Genomic DNA, 17698 nt, shown 5'->3' on the forward strand with positions numbered 1-17698 from the left:
TAACTTAGATTTTGTAACGTACACGAATAAATAATCCTACTGTCTAACGTGGATTAATTATTCTCGTAATTATAAACTCCATCTTCGAAAGGATTGTGTGTCGGCAAAAGTAAAATTGCAAATTTACACAGCACTTACCTTTTCGTTTTGCGAAAGACAAAAAAATAAATTTGGATCGGGTTCGCATATCTTACATGTACCTACATTTAAATAAACAATCCTGTATTGTGACAAATTTGATTGGTATACAATGGTTTACAAGGGAGTCGATCGTATCACGCCACGGGATGGCACGAGGATTGAACGAAGGATTGAATCGAAGGTACAAGCGTAAGTGGAATGCAGCGATGAATGAAAGCGCAAACTGGAAGACGCTATTTTTTCTCTTTTCCCCCCTCTTTTGCCGTGTGAAAATACTTGTGTATTCTCTCGCGCGGTCTCTCGTTCCATTTACACGTGTCAACGCTGCGTCGGTGCAAGTTTCAGAGACATATTTTTCTTGTGTGTTACGCAGATATCTGCAGACATTCTGCTCGACGAAAATTCGTTTTTTTTTTGTAAATTGGCATTTTGCCTAGGAAGTTCATAAGCAGAGAGATCCGTTTTTACAAATTGGACAGTCTGTCGGAATATCGGGTGAGCGTATTGCGACAAATGCGTCGAGCAGAATGAGATGCTTGTTCGGTTGTCGTGACGTATAAAAATGGAGATTAAATCGATTGGGTGTTGCGGAAGGTGCTCCGAGATATTCCTGCTCTTGCTCGGGGAGCGACATGTAATCACACAGTTACACATGTAAACGTAATCAAGTAGTTACATTACGAAAACGCGAAGCCTCTACACCTTTCCTCCGGATGGCAATCTGGATCGACGTGCGCAAACGTGGTACTTTAACATCAATTAGAGATCTATTATCGGTTTACTTTGATGTAGCTCGCTATGTCGATCCAATCGAAAATCAAGTGTGTTCGGAAACGTTAGAACCATCCATCGGAAGAGGTGCATCATCGAGTTTCTGCGACCCGATGGAGGACGAGGAGGTGCACTGAGTAAAAAAATATTTAAATCCCAAAAAATATTTATTAGGTGGCTTCTAACAGCTTGTTTACTTAATATAACACACGTATTTATTTAGAATTAGATATTTTTATTTAAATTAAGCAAAAATATGTAATTCTAAATAAATATGTGTATTAAGTAAATAAGCTGTTAGGAGCCACCTAATGAATATTTTTTTGGATCTAAATATTTTTTTCTCAGTGTGGGATTTCCGTCAAACTGGATATTCCGTGCGCGCGGATTGTTACATTGCTTCGCGGCTTGTTCGCCGGTTTTTCACGTAGTGAACTCGGGGATAGAAAAAGTGTCACGATGAACATCAACACGAGAAACGTTAACGGTAACGGACGATCGGGACGCAATCTCGCGATTGCAAGACGCGTCGACGATTTTTTTGTTCGATTATCTTAAATCACTCGCACGTATGTCTTCGCTCTAACGTGCTATCGATTGCGCGATTTACATTTGTCAATTTAAATCACACTGGGTACTTCGACATAGTTCTTGGAAAGGTTTCTTTCGTTTTCGCTCGACGCTCGATCCCTTATTAGCTTCTCCTCTCATAACATTATCATGCACGACGTTTATCATTATTCTTGTCTTTTTTTTTAACGACTTAATACCCGATATACGCATTATCTATCGCTTTATTATCCGGTGATAGATAACAATTATTCGTAATAAGAAAGTCTGACGATATGATAGGTTGATCGCTCTCGACGGCCGCCACGAGTAAAATCTTTGCTACGAAAGTGGAGGACATTATTTCTATACGCTCCGCGATCGTATTATTAGCGCGATTATTATTTCGTCGTACAAAATTTCTTTCGAACTTGTATTATTTTCGCACTGGATTTGTGCTGGACAATCGAGACCTATCGTCGTATCACAACATACAAAATTTATCAAACGTATTGGACACGCTGTGTAGTTTCTTTTTTTTTTTTTTTTTGAAAGAATCAAAGTAATATTTTATTGTAAGGCTGTTATTATCGATTGTCCCAAAAGGAACGATGAGTACGTCGCGTGGAAACTTTTAATAATCGCAAGACGCAACGTGAAAGGACTTTTATAATAAATTGGCAATCTAATCTTTGATATTTACAACTGGGAACTGTGGAAATGCGCGTTGCGTCGCGATTCACCGCGTATTTGTATGGGCAAAGCGCACCTCGAAAAAAAAAGGAAATTTAGCTTTACACGTGGCGGCACGTAATTTGGCTATGTACCGATTTCCCCCGCCGTTTCACGTCCGACACTGAGCTAAATTGCGGTTGCAGTTATTTTTACATGCGGCAAGCGTCCCCGAGTCGCTTTTAAAATTCAGCACGGTTTATATAATTATCGATTAAGCTTATATCGTACTGACAGAGTTTCCAGGTTTCCACAAAGTGGTGCAGTCGCTTCATTTATTTCGACGTTGAAATTTATGCGTCGACGTTTTCGGTAAATGTATTGTCTAATATACAGAAGAATTAATCGAAAATACGATCTGCGCAAATGCTCATGTTAATTTGGTCTTCTTGCATATTTCTGAAATTGAATTATTTAAGTGCACTGCGCTGTTAAAGTGTGCGAAACTTTACATAAGAAATATCAGTAGTAGAAATATTAGTGTATTAATATATATATCAAATATTATTGAGATATTAAACAATTTGATATCAAATTATGACAGCTAATCATTTAAATCGCTAAATGCTATCTAAATAGCTGTCAATTATATAAGTTTTACAAACGTACAATTACTATTAAATCTGTTAATTAATATCTCTTTCTATATTGTTCGGATATCAGTGTTTTGTTGTCACGTACAAAATGACGCATTGTTGTTTGAAGTAACGGCGAGCGACCGATGAAGTTTTAAAGACGGTTTGCACAATTACAATCTGCGCTCTCAAGAATGCACACATTTGTGCAGTTATGGAGCGTCTGTTGTAGATAAAACGTAGCGTCGAGCTACTTGGGCGGGAGATATCGTCTCTTGGCACGAAAACCCAATGGCCGTAAACGTCGTTTCGCGGGCCAGATCGCGGCGATCCGTCGACGCACGGTAAGTTTCCATCGCGAGACGGCTTTTGAAGACGGTTAGAAAAAACACGAAACGAGAAAGCGGGGGATACTTTTGCGTCCATCTATCGATCCAGATCGGCGCGATCTGGCACTATTAGGTACTTATAACGCGTTTACACGATTAACCTAAGTCCATACGTTCGCCACACGCACTCCGCTATAATATTCACGCGCTCACACACGCGCTCTTCCTCTCTCTCTCTTTCGCTCTCGATAAACGTCTATAAGTATGTATATTTTTATTTGCATTTATATTTATATTTATATTTATATTTATATATATTTATTTATATATTATATGTACTATATATATATATATATATATATTTCGCTCGCAACATTCACGCAACATTCGGTGCGATTGTACACCCATTGTGTTTTCTTTCTTTTTTTCTTCAGTTAAAAAACTCATGTGACTCCGCCGTTTGCGGCGCCAGACTCCACTCTCGCATTGCACAAAATAGTTACCCCCTTATACACGGTAATCGGTAATTGTAATTCATAATAATAATCATAATATAACTAGTAATAATAATAAGAATAATAGTAGCGTCGTCGTCACGATCGACAAGTCTCTTTTAGCACGTGACGTTTCTAACTGACTCGCGACGGCGGACACTCTCGGCCACCGCAAATCTTCCTCTACTTCCACCCGCGAACGCCGTCCTTCATCTTAATAGTGCGTTCCTCTTCGCGCATTATGGCAGTAAGTGTGTTGTTCGAGTTGCTGGTTGCACATGCACCCATCCCAGGACCATAATCATACTATCGCAATCGCGACGAGCTATTTGCGTCGCCGATAGTGAATTCGTTTACTTTTGATTTTCATTTGATTCTTAAGCGGTTATTTACAATGTACAAAGGATTTGTTCGAAAGGAACTTTCGCCCCCGTTCTGGTCGCCGCCCCGTAAGATTAGCTTCGGAGCTTGGGAGATATATCTCGATATTTTCGGGCGACGACTTCGCGGCGAAAGATTCTGCCGATTTGCGGAGAATGTGGCTGCTCCATCTTCAAACCTGAAGCCCACGGTCCAATATATATGTTCGATATTGCTCCACTTATAGATTTTTTTTACGTTTTACTTTACTCTTGATTAATTGAAGAGTCTGGAGGATGTAGATATATTTTTAAAATAAGATGAGAATAATAATAAAATGTAATAAAATACTTTTAGATTCTCCAATATATTAATCTCGGAATGCTGTCGTTTTTTAAAAAATGGCAGTATCAATGCTACTTTCCGCAGGTGGATAATTTTTTCGAATTAGATGCATATTTTCCTCATAAAGCACGTGACCTCAGTGGAGAAGATAGTAGCCGCGGAGAGGAGAATAGATGGTATTAAAAAGATTTTCAAATGCGGTTTACTTCACATACTCTATCAGTCGTCGAATAATTCCAAGTGCTCGAGTAACGCGACTCCTCGCGATTCGAACATGCCGATAATCCAATTGCCCTTTACGTAACTCTGTATTGAGATATAATCGTATATTTCTTCAATATTTATTAGAGGAACACTAGTCTCTTAACTTTTCCTAAATCTTATAAATACAACGCATCGTTTATTGAAAATCGATACAAAAATCGTCCGGTGCTGCGTTAGAAGTGTTACAGCGAAGAAACAACTTTTCTTCCTTTAATTTCTTTATTAGAATCTTATAATTATTGCTCTATAAAAATATCAGTGCTTCCATGTCTTCAATTGCTTCGTTACTCGAGCTCGGATTATTCGACTTCTGGGGCAAAATCGCAAGAAGGAAGATTGCCTCGACAGTGTTCAAACGTCGTAGCGATCCCCCCCCCCCCCAACAGTTAAAGTACTTCGCCACGACACGGAAAGACCCCGATTGTTTCTTCGTTTGGTTCGGCGTCTAGGTGATGTATTCCGGCTTGTCATCATTGAGGCCGGACCAGTGTCGCGGGGACGCCGGTGTCCACGGCACCGCTACGTCGAGAGCCGCGATGCCGAGCTTCCGCTGGAAGATGAACTTTGGGCTCTTCTTGTTCTTCGGGCTCTTCGGCGGCGATTCCGCGAAGGTCACGCTCCTCCGTGGTCTCCTGGGTGGCGGGGGTGGCGGCGGGGGTGCCACCAACGGTGGCGGCGGGGGCGTGGGCAGCGAATTGGCGGGCGAGTTGTCGCTCGGACTTTCCTGGTAGCAGTTTACACCTGGGTATGTGTGTTGCTGTGTACCTGATCGCCCTCGGTATTCCCAATCGCGTTTGCTGGTGCGTAATACTGGAAATTTTCAACGTCGACGATTAGACAGCGTTAGGCCCGGTTGAGCTAATAACTTTCCATAACTATCGCAGTTTCTCAATCACAGGATTAAGAAAAGGATTAAGTTCTTTGAAGAAGAAAACAAAAACGAAAGAATATGATTTTTCTTTCAATTTTCTGAAACACCATATCAATCTTTTATCGTTATAGTTATTTAAATTGTAGATAAATTCTTATTTGGAATAAATGAGTGTTGAATTAACTTTTTCAACGTTAAATTTCTTTCCGACAGCAATTAATGGTGTTATCATAAATTAATAAACCTTAATTGATGCAAGTAGTAACATTTTTGAAGATTGGTCACACACAGATAATCTGAAACTGAACAGTATACGACGGTGTATACTAGCTCATGCACATTGATAAAAAAGGTGGTAAGAATCTTATGTGACGAAATTTTGGGTGTAGTGATTTATGACATAATTATACGTGAAAGATTGCAAAACTATAGGTGTGTGATTTTCTAACGTGAATAAAGAATGAATAAAAATACGGATATTCAGACGATTTATTCTAATTTGCAATAGCAATCATTGCTAATGCAATCTTGGGATTTGTATCCAAATCCTTTGTTTTAATATATTCTTCCAGATTCATCCGAGCGCGGAAATCGAAAATATATTACAATTTGTAATAATATTGGCGTCATAACGCGTTTGTAACGATAATAGTATCCACAAATAAAGAAGATTTTTGTTTGCCTTGAGCTTCGCGGACGGACGATCGATCGGACACATGTGCATATTGACTCAAAGTAAACGGGTCAATAAAAGCGACCCTGAATTCACACTTGTCATTGTGTCCGTCGCTTCTTTATAAGTTTTGCATAATGAACTTGAAAAGTGTCACGCAATATGCCGCATTATGTCTCGTGTGCCGCGGTGCATTCTTGCTTAAGCCATGCCAATAAATAAGCGCATGTGAGTTACTAAGTAAAAATCGGCGCATTCGATGAAGAAAGCACCGAATGAATAAATGTGGAGGAAAAGTATGGGATAGAGAACGTGAGTTTGGCAGTACACACAAAGACAAGTCAGTCGAACGACGCGTGAGAACGGAGATTTTGCAGTGTTATATCTAAAATAATACTATAATATTTATTTCATATTAAAATATTAAACGCATATTAAAATATTAAAATTCCTGGTCGATTTTATCAACCTTCCTCAAGATATTTATTCTGGTTAAATCCAAACATTTATTTTTAAAGAGCTTAGAAATACCGATTTAATTCAGCGAATGTGAACGAGTATTTACGGAAGATTGCTAAAATTGTAAACCAAATCGAACTTCGTTATCAATCAGCTGCAAAGTGAGAACGAAAGGAAAGCAGCTTTTTACATATATATGTATATAGATAGATATACTATCCAACTCTGAGAGGAGCGCAAAGGATACACCGTGTAGATATATCCATACACCGACGTAGCAATGCACGTAGGAACGTAAGAAAATTAGAGATCTTCAAAAAATTTCCTGTGCAGCTCTTGATGCACCATGGTCTCTCTTCAGAATCATACCTTCGGCGCGAACGTAGTCAATGTTGGCACCTCCGCAGCCAGTACTCGTTTCTTCCCGCGCTGTGAAAGGAATCAGTATTATAAAAAACAGGAACTTTGGCGAAGATCTCAAATTTTTCTTAAGTCCCTACGTGTGTCTTTGTTATTTTTCCTTTATGCGCATATTTATGTGCAAACTTTTATGTGGAAGCTAATAATGTTAATGGAATAACATTCTTATCGAACGATATGTTTCTGGTGGGATTAACATGTGTCGACATACAAGTTGCTTATAATTTTTCAGAAGTAATTATATGTTTGGAAATACATACAAAGAGATATTTTGTGTGTGCGTGTGACAGACATCGGCTTATCCTTCATTAAAGGACAGGTAACATTCCGGGAACTGTGATGGCAGTGTAACCCAAACCGCAGCTATACATAACGTGCAGAAGCATTTCACACGGAAAGCGAAAGAGAAAGAGTAAATGAAGGAAAACTGCGATAGAGTTAGGAGAAAGCAAGATAAATGCGAAATGGGATTAAAATTAAAGGCGAGAGTACTCACATATGGTCCCGGGAAAGGCGCATGCATCCTCCGTCTAACTCTGCAGTCCGTACCACTAGAGAGACAAAAACCCAAAGTAGAACGAAACGCAAACGCGAACGAGCAAAATTTGTACGTCCCCCCCTTTGTACGTATTCCCCGAATAATTAAAAAAAAAGAGAGAGAGAGACGAGAAGAACAGAAAAGAGAGCGCAATACATCCAGCCAGCCGCACATCGCACGCACGTACGCATACATATGTAGGTATATACATATATGGAGAATATATGTATGTCAATATATCGAACGGTCTTAGTCCTCCGGTCGATCGGTCTCTTCGAGACTGAGGCTGAAACTCTGGGACATTAAATAGCAGCCGAGTTGAGTCCGGCCACGTAACTAACGAGAGTGTGTCAAACGTTTACGCTGCTAACTGGCATGCCAAGCGTACTTCTATATATCGTTCCTCTATTATGTATGGATATATAATGTATAGGTTTTATGTATATATGCGTATGTATAATGTACGATGCTCTTGTTGCGAATGTATATATGTTTTTATGATACATCGATACCTTTGGTTCGAGACCGAAGTAATTGCACGACGAGACGCACCGCCGATCGAGAGCCGATTATGTATCCGCGTATCTTCCTCTTTTGCGAGATTAATGCGTAATTCAATGGAGAATTTGATAATTAATATTCAGAGAACATATTCGCAGGTGCGTGTTATCATAATGGCCAGTTAGTTAATAATACAATATTACGACGTATGTTAAATGAACGACCGCGCATATAATATTGTATTTCATAGAGCGTGTATATAGCTTTTGATATTATTATTAGGTACAAAATTGCAACAAACATGTTACTTGTATATTTAATTTAATAGTTCGATATCCGCATGCATCATTAAAGCAAACTAACGATTTAAACTATATTAAACATATATCGTTCAATATATCGTTAATCATATTTGTCACGGCATTTTTTACCTTCCTTAGATCGGCGGCACGTTTGATCGAAAAGCGTCTCTTACCAAATAATCTCTACTGATACCGTATGCCAATATGCGTATGCGAACATATTAATAAAAGATTTGATTTCTATCACTTACCCGTCCATTGTCGAAATCGCGACCACCACCGATGGTAAGTCGTGCTTTCGCCTTCATCGCGTCCGATAATGGTATCTAAGGAAGAATTTTATGAATACAATCTCTTTCTCGCATTTATATAAAAGTGTTGTGAGGTTAATAAATATTAAGTAATTATATGAAAAAGTTGACTTGGCAGCTGGACGTTATAGACACAGTACAGATTTAAAAAAAATTATAAACAGCTAATTATAGTAAAATAAAATTGTCATATAAAAATGTTTTAATTTGATAATGTAGTTTAATTAAATTATGACAAAGTACACATAACAGAGTGTATATGAGTGTACATTATATCCTTCTCTATTATTACCTTCGCTCTTGTCGCCTCTGTGTGCGACTTGTAGCAGAATTCCAAGAGAGCTACGGCGAGTGCCAGAAGAAGGCCACCGATCAGGATATAAAATATTCCCGCTACATTGCTCAGCGATAACTCGTTTTTGGTAGCGTCTGGCTTATCACTATGCCTGCACTCTGTTCTTTCGTACCACCATCGTTCGAATAGCTTTGCCAGCTCTCCATTCTCCTTCATAGAGAGCACCGCCAAATTTATGGGATCCCTGTCATTGCCAAATTTACAATGTATGTACATATCTTATAAAATGAACGAGTCGTCGAATAAATACTATATGATATATATATTGTACAGAAAAAATATATGCATAAGATTTTTATAATCGTATTATTTTATAACAATTTTTTGTCAGCATCACGATGTGTTAAAATACTAATTATGTGCGAATAAGTAGTCAGAACATGGAAATATCATAGCATTGCATCTAATCAGATGTGTAAGAAAAAGTTAGGGGAAACTTTCTTTAATTAAGCTTCGGAGAATATCGGTATTTCGCGAAGTTTCTGCACCAAGCTACGAGGAGAGAGAAGTTTCCTCGACTTGAGGAAAAAAGATTAATAGGAAGCCACGGCGCGCCATTATTCCTCGGTAGGTGTGTAGGTAGACATAATAAAGCTGCTGTTTGCATACTGCCCCCCAATTACCTGCATGCCTTGCGAGCAGCATTCTTGCTTCGACGATTTAAAGACCGCGCGCGTGAGTCGCGGGGACGAGATCAGAGCGTTGCACGAAACGTCAAGGGGGTCGCGCGCGGTTAAAAAAATCAATAACATGCAAATTTGCTCGTATTACCGTCGCAGCAGTATACGCTCTTGCTCTAGTCACATTATGAAGATTAATGGACTAACAAATACTTATTCATATTTCTAATAATTTCCTTTTCACTATGGAAGATTGGATCATCACATAAATTTCACATTTCTGCATATTCCGTTATAGAATTTTTAGATTAATGTGTTGATATAAATTTTATTGCAGCTAAAGATTCAAGATAAAGGAAATACTATCTGATAAACGTTGAAATTATAAAAATTTAATTTAAAAAGAATGACTTATTTGGGAGAGAACTGTTATATGTAACTGTTAACTTTCTAAAAAAGCTAAAAAGATTAATGGGACTAATTGCTCAGAAAATTGCTCATTAATTTTTTTGTAATGGAAAAACGAGCAGCAATATTTGGTCTGATGCTGGATTTGTACCCGAGTCCTCGCGGTTACGAGTCTGATGGCACTTGTGCTACGCTGCTCTCCCAGATTCATAACGCGCTGTCGAAACGCGATACGAAATGGCGTTGATTCGTGGTAAATGCGTTCTCTAATGGGTAATGGTATGGAAAAAAGGGTACGAGTTTTTTAAAATGCTAATTGCGCGTAATGATGTGCGACGACATTCCAAACATAGCGGGAACGAGAAACGAAAGGTCGCAAAAAGATTTAGAAGAAACAATGATATAGCGATCGCACGAAAAAGCGATAAAGAAAGAAAGGGAGAGCCCGGGAGATCTCCGTTTCACCCTGATGACTACAAAACCTCGTTAATTACCTACGCCCTCTTGTTTGTTCAACGAAAATGTATCAAGTATCTTTTCTGCCGTCTTACGAGGTGTGAAAAGTACCTACAATATTTGTATTTGCCGACGTACAGGTGTGAAATTATTCCGACAGATCAAACTACTAATTCACTCTCTAATTCGTACCGTGAGTAAGCTTATCTTTTAGAATGACGGTAACGACGGTGCGCAGAAAGAATGAGGAAATAAGATAATTGGCTATAATAATTAAAATTATATTTGATATTTATCTTTTGCTTTTCTTTTTACTCTACATTATTCTAAAATTTAAAGAAGTGAAATAACTTTTACATCGACAGTACTATGCAGGGGTTTTCTTCATATCGTCAACGAGTAGGTACTCACCTGAGCGGGGATCCTAGCGGCGTCGCGACGCCAAATCCTTTGGCATCGAGATTTCTTCCGACCTTCATCGTGTCGCAAGGCTCTCTCTCGTTAATGTAATCATTCGTCGGGCTCTCTAGCAAAAACGCGTACTTGCCCTTGCTCGTTCGCACTTTCTCTATTCCCTCTTCGTATGACTGTACAAACACGTCTTTTCGCGAGTTCATGAATTCCCACATCTTGCTGTAGAGACCGATTTGAGATTTCTGCGAGACGAGATAAAAAATCAAATAAACGTGGTTTGCTGTTCATATGCGCGTGGAAGTTTCAATGATGTTTGTAACGTATAATTACGAAATATAATTACGAAAAGGGTTAAACATTTCTCTGAAATACTTACTTGAAAAAACTCCAAAGTGCTACTATTAGTGAGGGTGCCATATTGGACCTCCGTCTGCGCCGCTAAATCCTCGGGTGAGTTAATTGGCGTGACCATTCTCTCGATGGTTAAAAATGCGGCGAGGTTTGCGGTGTAGGAGCATATTAAAATCAAAGTGAAGAACCACCAGACGCTGCTGGCTATGCGTCCAGATATGGATCTATGGATCGAATTATTCGGGAATCATTATTTCAGATTTAGAATAAATAACAAATGTATATAGAAACAAATACACGCGCGCGCGCGCGCGTGTGTGTGTGTGTGTGTGTGTGTGTGTGTGTGTGTGCACACATAACGCATAAAATACAGAAAATTTAAATATTGAGGTGTAAAGATTTTTTTTTCATTATATGTGAATTTCGAAGCGTGACGCCAATTTAAAAATAATTAAATTAGTATTCGCTTTATATCCGTGTGTTGCTTATATTACAGTTCTTTCTCCAGTCGGTAACAATTGTACAGTTGAAGTCTTACTACTCGCAAGCGAGAAACCTGATATCGTTAATTATATGTGTGTACACATTGGACTTAGATTTGCGCAGGATGAGCATCGAGAGCGCGCGCAAGGGTGGCCGAAGGAGAAGAGGAAGAGAGAAGCGTAGAGAGAAGGAGGACGGAGAGGGATGGTGGCCGTTTCGCGCGGGTTCCACGAAATTTACAATTCATATCGCCACCGCGCGAATATTTAAACCATTAATCAAGAGGGCTACTAGGATGGGGTGGCGCACTGGATACAGCTACAGCCAAATGTAAATTAATTGAGACCCAGTTTCGGAGTGAGCACGCGGTCTGTTTCGCGACAAAACGCGCTCGCGTACTCGTAACGTTCACTTTTGTTGCAATTCTCTAGCAATGTATGCACTTTTATGGAACGCGGTCTCTCAAACTGATATATCAAGTTTTATTATTTTTACGTCTATCGTGAAAAAAATTGCTTTGAAAATGTGCGCGGCAAAGGAAACGAATAGTCAAAGTACAAAGATATATTTAAATTTTAACGAGCAAAGCGAAAGAAAATATTCTACAATATTTTTATCTTTATGTTACAATAGAATCATAATGTGATTTCTATCTATATATTGAATATTTGAAGACACAAGAGAGGATATGTGATTTGAATTCTATCATACCACTGCGTATAGCTTTAAAGCACAATATAGCATTGCCACGTGAATATTCTATTCACGCTGGACTCCTATCCAACTATACAATGTTTTGAATATGCGAGCAAATTATGCTTTGTTTATAGATGCGGCACTGGTCTGCAGCCTGAAGTGTGTGTTTACTCAAAATCGCGTAAGATAACTCGTGGTTACATTTCAAAAAATGTATTATATAATGAAACATTTCAAAGCAACGTCATCGCAAATATTTCCGAAAAAAAAAAGAGATAATTTTCATATATCGAGAATACTGTGTAATTGGCTTCGTGATTCAAGGAAATTGTCATGTGTTAGAACATGTAAATATTTCATAATTAAGTGTAAAAGCGAATTAAAGTTACAGAAATTCTTATTGTGTGAATACTCAATTTCGAAAGATAGTTAACTCAAAAATGCGAAATTTATCGAGATCCGAGACAGTCCAGAGAAATTTTTCTCTACAGTTCTTTAATACTCAACTTCTAAAGACCTTCTTCATAATTCATAACTCTTTAATTAAAAGAGGAAGGTAACCTTTTATTATTTCTGATATGATTTATTTATTGTCAACTTTTATACATTTCCTTTCGTTCTAAATGTCTGAAAAGATTCTTTATAAACTTGTTTTCAGGACCATTTAAGAACTGTTCATTATTTCATATTGCAATATTGTTCAAATAACTCTCACAACTCATAACGCTCAGTTGATGTAATTTAAAAAAAATCAAATTTATACTATATATTTGAAAAAAATTGTCATATAATTGTAATAAAACGTGAAATAAAATTAAACAACGCCTTGAAAGATGAGCAAATTAATATATAATCGGTACACACATTGCGACTGGAAATTTTGCACGCGCGGCACATCTTATTCAAATGAATCTCTAGCCTCGAGCGGCCATAATTGTCTTTATAAGAGGGATTATAAAGCCAATCTAAATTACGCGTTGCACAATAAGGTCGCCAATTTCATTGCGAATGTCGATCTGATTCTTTTCTCGTAAATTGCAAACTCGCATTTACTTAACATAATTTGAATTAGAATTATTCCGCGCAATGCCGATCTAATCAATCTGTGCTTACTCGAATGTTTTATGTCATTAAGAACAAGCATGTTTTGATTGCGCTACATTATCAATCTTGACGAATAGAGTAATTTGTAGCATGAACGCATTTATATAGCATGCAGTGCGCAAGATAAGCGAGCGATTGAAATGTTTGCTAACGAGAGTATAATGACGGCATTGATGCTGATAACGCGCGTTTATCGCGAGAATAATGGCGAGGTATATGTTTGCAGGCACTCGAAAAACCAAATAACGTATGTGTTTATGCATTTGTAATAATCGTGCGCGCCTTTTGAAAGTGCGAGTACGTTACAAAGACGAGTATATTACAAAGGCATATATAAGCAATGAAAGATTTTCCCAACTCGAGATATGTACGTATATATCCCAGAAACCTAACCCGATTTTAATTTTAACAACGAATATTTTTACGAATGTGCAATTAGTTCCTTTATATAAGCTCCTTGTCCTGAATATAACGCGCGGAAATAGCTGATCTACAAAGGGAAAATTATCAAGATCATTTATTTTGACCATATTTAGCGCGAAAGTGCCTCCCGAAATGCTGTAAAGAGCTTTTTAAGTCAAACGTTCACCCGCGGAGAGGCGCTTTAACAATTTACACGAGAGATTTTAAGCGTCAACTGGGAAGCTCTTAGAATCTTACCCGATTCATCCTATATTACCGGGCTGTACGCTCGACCTGTCCCGGGTAAAGGGAGCTATTCTCTCCCTGTGCCTTTATGTACTTACCTGCGCTTATACCGCGGAAACGGAAACGGAGGGAGGCAAGAGTGGGCGGCTATAATTAGCCGAGAAGAACGTGGGAGCCACTTGCGCGCGCTATTCTCTTTCTCTCTCTCTCTTTCTCTCTCTCTCTCTCTCTCTCTCTCTCTCTCTCTCTCTCTCTCACTCTCTCTTTTCTTTTTCATTCTCTCGCAAGTTCCATCCACGAGTCATCTTCGAGATAAATATCTACTCCTACCAGAATCCTGGCAAATAGCGAAATCGCGGTCGCATATGCTTTTGTTTACACGAGTCCTCTTACGTTATAATACATGTTCCCTTTTTTTTTGAAATTCGAATTTTTTAATGAGTATAAAATTCTTTTATAAATATAAATATATAAAATATAATGAGTATCTATTATAAAAAATAATATATAAACTATTTAATAAATAATAAAACAGATAAAGAGGAGAGAGAGAGAGAGAGAGAGAGAGAGAGAGAGAGAGAGAGAGAGAGAGAGAGAGAGAGAGAGAGAGAGAGAGAGGGAGAGAGAGAGAGAGAGAGAAGTTCTCATTTATTTCTAGTTTCGATATTATCTATTATCTATTTCCAATAATTATGATGGAATCGAAATTTAATTAAATTCCTGTAATTGCTGAGTTAATGAGACTGATTTCGATGATACAAGATTTCGATATTATATAAAAATGTTACTAATTGCGGGATCCGGCGCGGTGGAATAAGTAGATCGTGGAAAAGTACGAATTTGTTCCTAAATGTATGTACGCAAAACTTTACGGGGTGTGTTAAATCAGATTTATTTTCGCGCCGGATATGTAATTTGTAATACGGAGTAATTACCGCCGTAATTTACGCGCAGGTAATAATTAGAGGGAAAAGACTTTTTTGATGTGCGGGCATCATTTATAACGGCGCTTAAAATTCAAGATTTGCAGCGCGTACGTGAGCCGACATTAAATCCGGCGATTAGAAAAAAAATCAACCTCCACGGTTCACGGCGGGAGCTTCTTCTCCCAGCTAGATATTAATTACTGCCGGAAATTAATAAACGTGAGTTGTGCTGTTTACCTGGGTGAGATATCGCAGCTCTGTTGCATAAACGCCGCCAAAGCGAACCAGAGGCTATTTACGATGCTGAAATCGTTGGCCATGCTGGAAGTTGGCATGTGAGGTGAGCCTTGAGGCGTGTGTGGATGCTGCAAACCGGGGTCGTTTCGCCCACTAATAGCCGAATCTGTGCTACCGCTGATGGTTAGGACTCTCCATTCATACGGTGAAAATCTGTATTATTGAAGAGAAGCAAAAGAAATTAAAGAATCCTCTCTCGCTCAACGTTCTGTTATTTCTCAAATACGGTATCCGTAATGTATGCATCAGTATGTATGTTAAATATATTTATTGATACTTATATCAAGCATGTAGCCATTGAAAAATGGCTGTCAGCATTAATTAGTATAGTATATAATGTTAGTATTAATTAGATCGCGTGTCTCAACTGATTACGTGAATAAATACGTTGTTTAATAATAGCATGGATGATTGCCCGTCATGTCAATAAATTAGAACTTGTGTCTTTAGCTTTATGTGCATAAGATGGTGAAGGTAGTAAATACATTTCGAAGTTGCATCACCTATATCTAAAAGTCACTCTACGAAAGTTAGCGGTTTGAAAATCGGATATTTAATATTAATTCCGGTTCCGACGGTCATGTCGAGTAATATCACGCACGATGTATGCGCCAACCGATTGTACCAAGTAGAAGGTCTCGTTCGAATGACGTTCAAAGAGTCTCATTAATTACGCGAACTATATCTAAAAACTTCCTCCCTTCGCTCGTTACGCCCTCGTTAAAGACTGAAGACTTTCACGAATGTCTCGTCGAGGTATCTTGATAGTCGCACGCAATGTCAATTACTTGGCTGCGCGGTATTTCAGTGCAAAAATAACGGCGGGTGACTCAAAACCTTTTATCGTTACGCGGTTGGATTAATATATCGTCGCGAGTTTTTATTTGATTAATCATTTGATGGAATGCTGCGTTCGATTGTGGTGATGCAAGATAAGAAACGTAAATATATAGCATAATGAAGGATGGAAAAACGGCGAATGTATCGCAATGTAACTTGCTTATGTCGCGATAAATATTCTTGTAATTGCTTTGATATGTAACTGTAATGGTACAGTAAAAGGTTTGTGCAGCGAGGTTAAAAACGGATGATAAGATTCTTTTTGCGAGTATTTTGATTAATGCTATTAATATGAATGAGCAATTCATCGTTTAATAAAGCCAGAAATGCATCGATTTACTTTTTCATAATTAATACTTGGATCGACTATAATTACGAATTAATAATGTATAAGGTCTAATAAGATACGTTCGTCAATCATTATGCAGAAGGGCGAAGATAATAAGCGTTGCGCGTCGCTTTCAGGCTTGATTTATTATATTTAATCTAAAAATATGCACTTTCTGTGTGTACATATGTAGGTACATTTCTCGTGAAGAGATTGCCATTCTTAATAAGAGAAACTTCTTACCTCGACACGATAAACAGGACGATGGAAACCGCAATGTATGAGAAAATAACGCACACCCAGATCTCCTTGCTCAGCGGATTCAGGAAGCTGAAGACCCCGGCTTTTTGTTTGATGGGTTTTTTTATCATAATGCTAATGCCGAGCGACATAAACGGTTTGCTAAAATCGATTACACGTTCCCGTTCGGAGGTGATGGTCATAGGGGCGATCGCTATGTCGGCTTCCTGCGAATCGAATAAAATAATCGACGTAAAATATTAACATTAAAATTACTAAATAATGCAGAAGTAAAGCATTAATTTTTTAAATATCCTAATAAAAAAATCTGATAGACTGTAATAAAAACCTCTGATGAAAAGAAAGGAAATTTCAAATAGATTGTTAAATATTTTCGAAGAAAGCTGAGTATTTTATATGTCAACAATTAATTATAATAGAGAGATTAATTATAATTCACACATTTCTTGAACGTAATTATAAATGTAACTGAAGAACGACGAGAAAATAAGACAAAATGAAGACAAAGAAATACTACAGAATACAATATACTATGATGATGCATAATTTATGCTTTTGATATCTTGTTTTGTAGTTATATTTCTATTATTCAATTATTATTATATTCTTATATATATTTTATTATAGCAGCTGAATTTATTTACATAAAATGATTTCGGAAAGAAATAATTTTAGAATTGCACCTCTCAAATTTCTACTCCTTATGACAGATTTATCTCAATTTTGTTATTTTTTTTTGTTTCCTCTCCTCAGTATCTTCTGAAGTATCTGCGGAAACGTGCATACCTACGTAAGATGTATAGCTGAAAGCTCGAGTGCTTTAGACTTATCCTAAATTCCCACCAGATGGAACTTAAAATCGAATCGCGACTAACG

General features: G+C 37.9%; 1 protein-coding gene across 5 annotated transcripts in view; it reads right to left on the reverse strand.

Moving 5' to 3' along the window:
• Window positions 1-5156: 5156 nt before the first annotated feature.
• Glurib (Glutamate receptor IB) overlaps window positions 5157-17698 on the reverse strand; it is a 232281-nt gene continuing 219739 nt past the window's right edge. For 2 of the 5 annotated variants that reach the window (XM_077404496.1, XM_077404492.1), the window contains 8 exons: window positions 16805-17028; window positions 15334-15546; window positions 11265-11463; window positions 10886-11130; window positions 8928-9174; window positions 8576-8650; window positions 6933-6992; window positions 5157-5370 (listed from right to left, as the gene is read on the reverse strand). In XM_077404496.1, the coding sequence (XP_077260622.1) occupies window positions 5296-5370; window positions 6933-6992; window positions 8576-8650; window positions 8928-9174; window positions 10886-11130; window positions 11265-11463; window positions 15334-15546; window positions 16805-17028 (1338 nt within the window). In that variant the 3' untranslated portion in view covers window positions 5157-5295. Of the gene's footprint in view, window positions 5371-6932; window positions 6993-7479; window positions 7535-8575; window positions 8651-8927; window positions 9175-10885; window positions 11131-11264; window positions 11464-15333; window positions 15547-16804; window positions 17029-17698 lie in introns of those variants that run through there. The other 3 variants (XM_077404494.1, XM_077404495.1, XM_077404493.1) reach the window with 3 other exon arrangements.

Source organism: Temnothorax americanus, unplaced genomic scaffold (genome assembly GCF_048541705.1).
Source record: "Temnothorax americanus isolate GAGA-0224 unplaced genomic scaffold, ASM4854170v1 Scaffold19, whole genome shotgun sequence".
Lineage (NCBI taxonomy): Eukaryota > Metazoa > Arthropoda > Insecta > Hymenoptera > Formicidae > Temnothorax > Temnothorax americanus.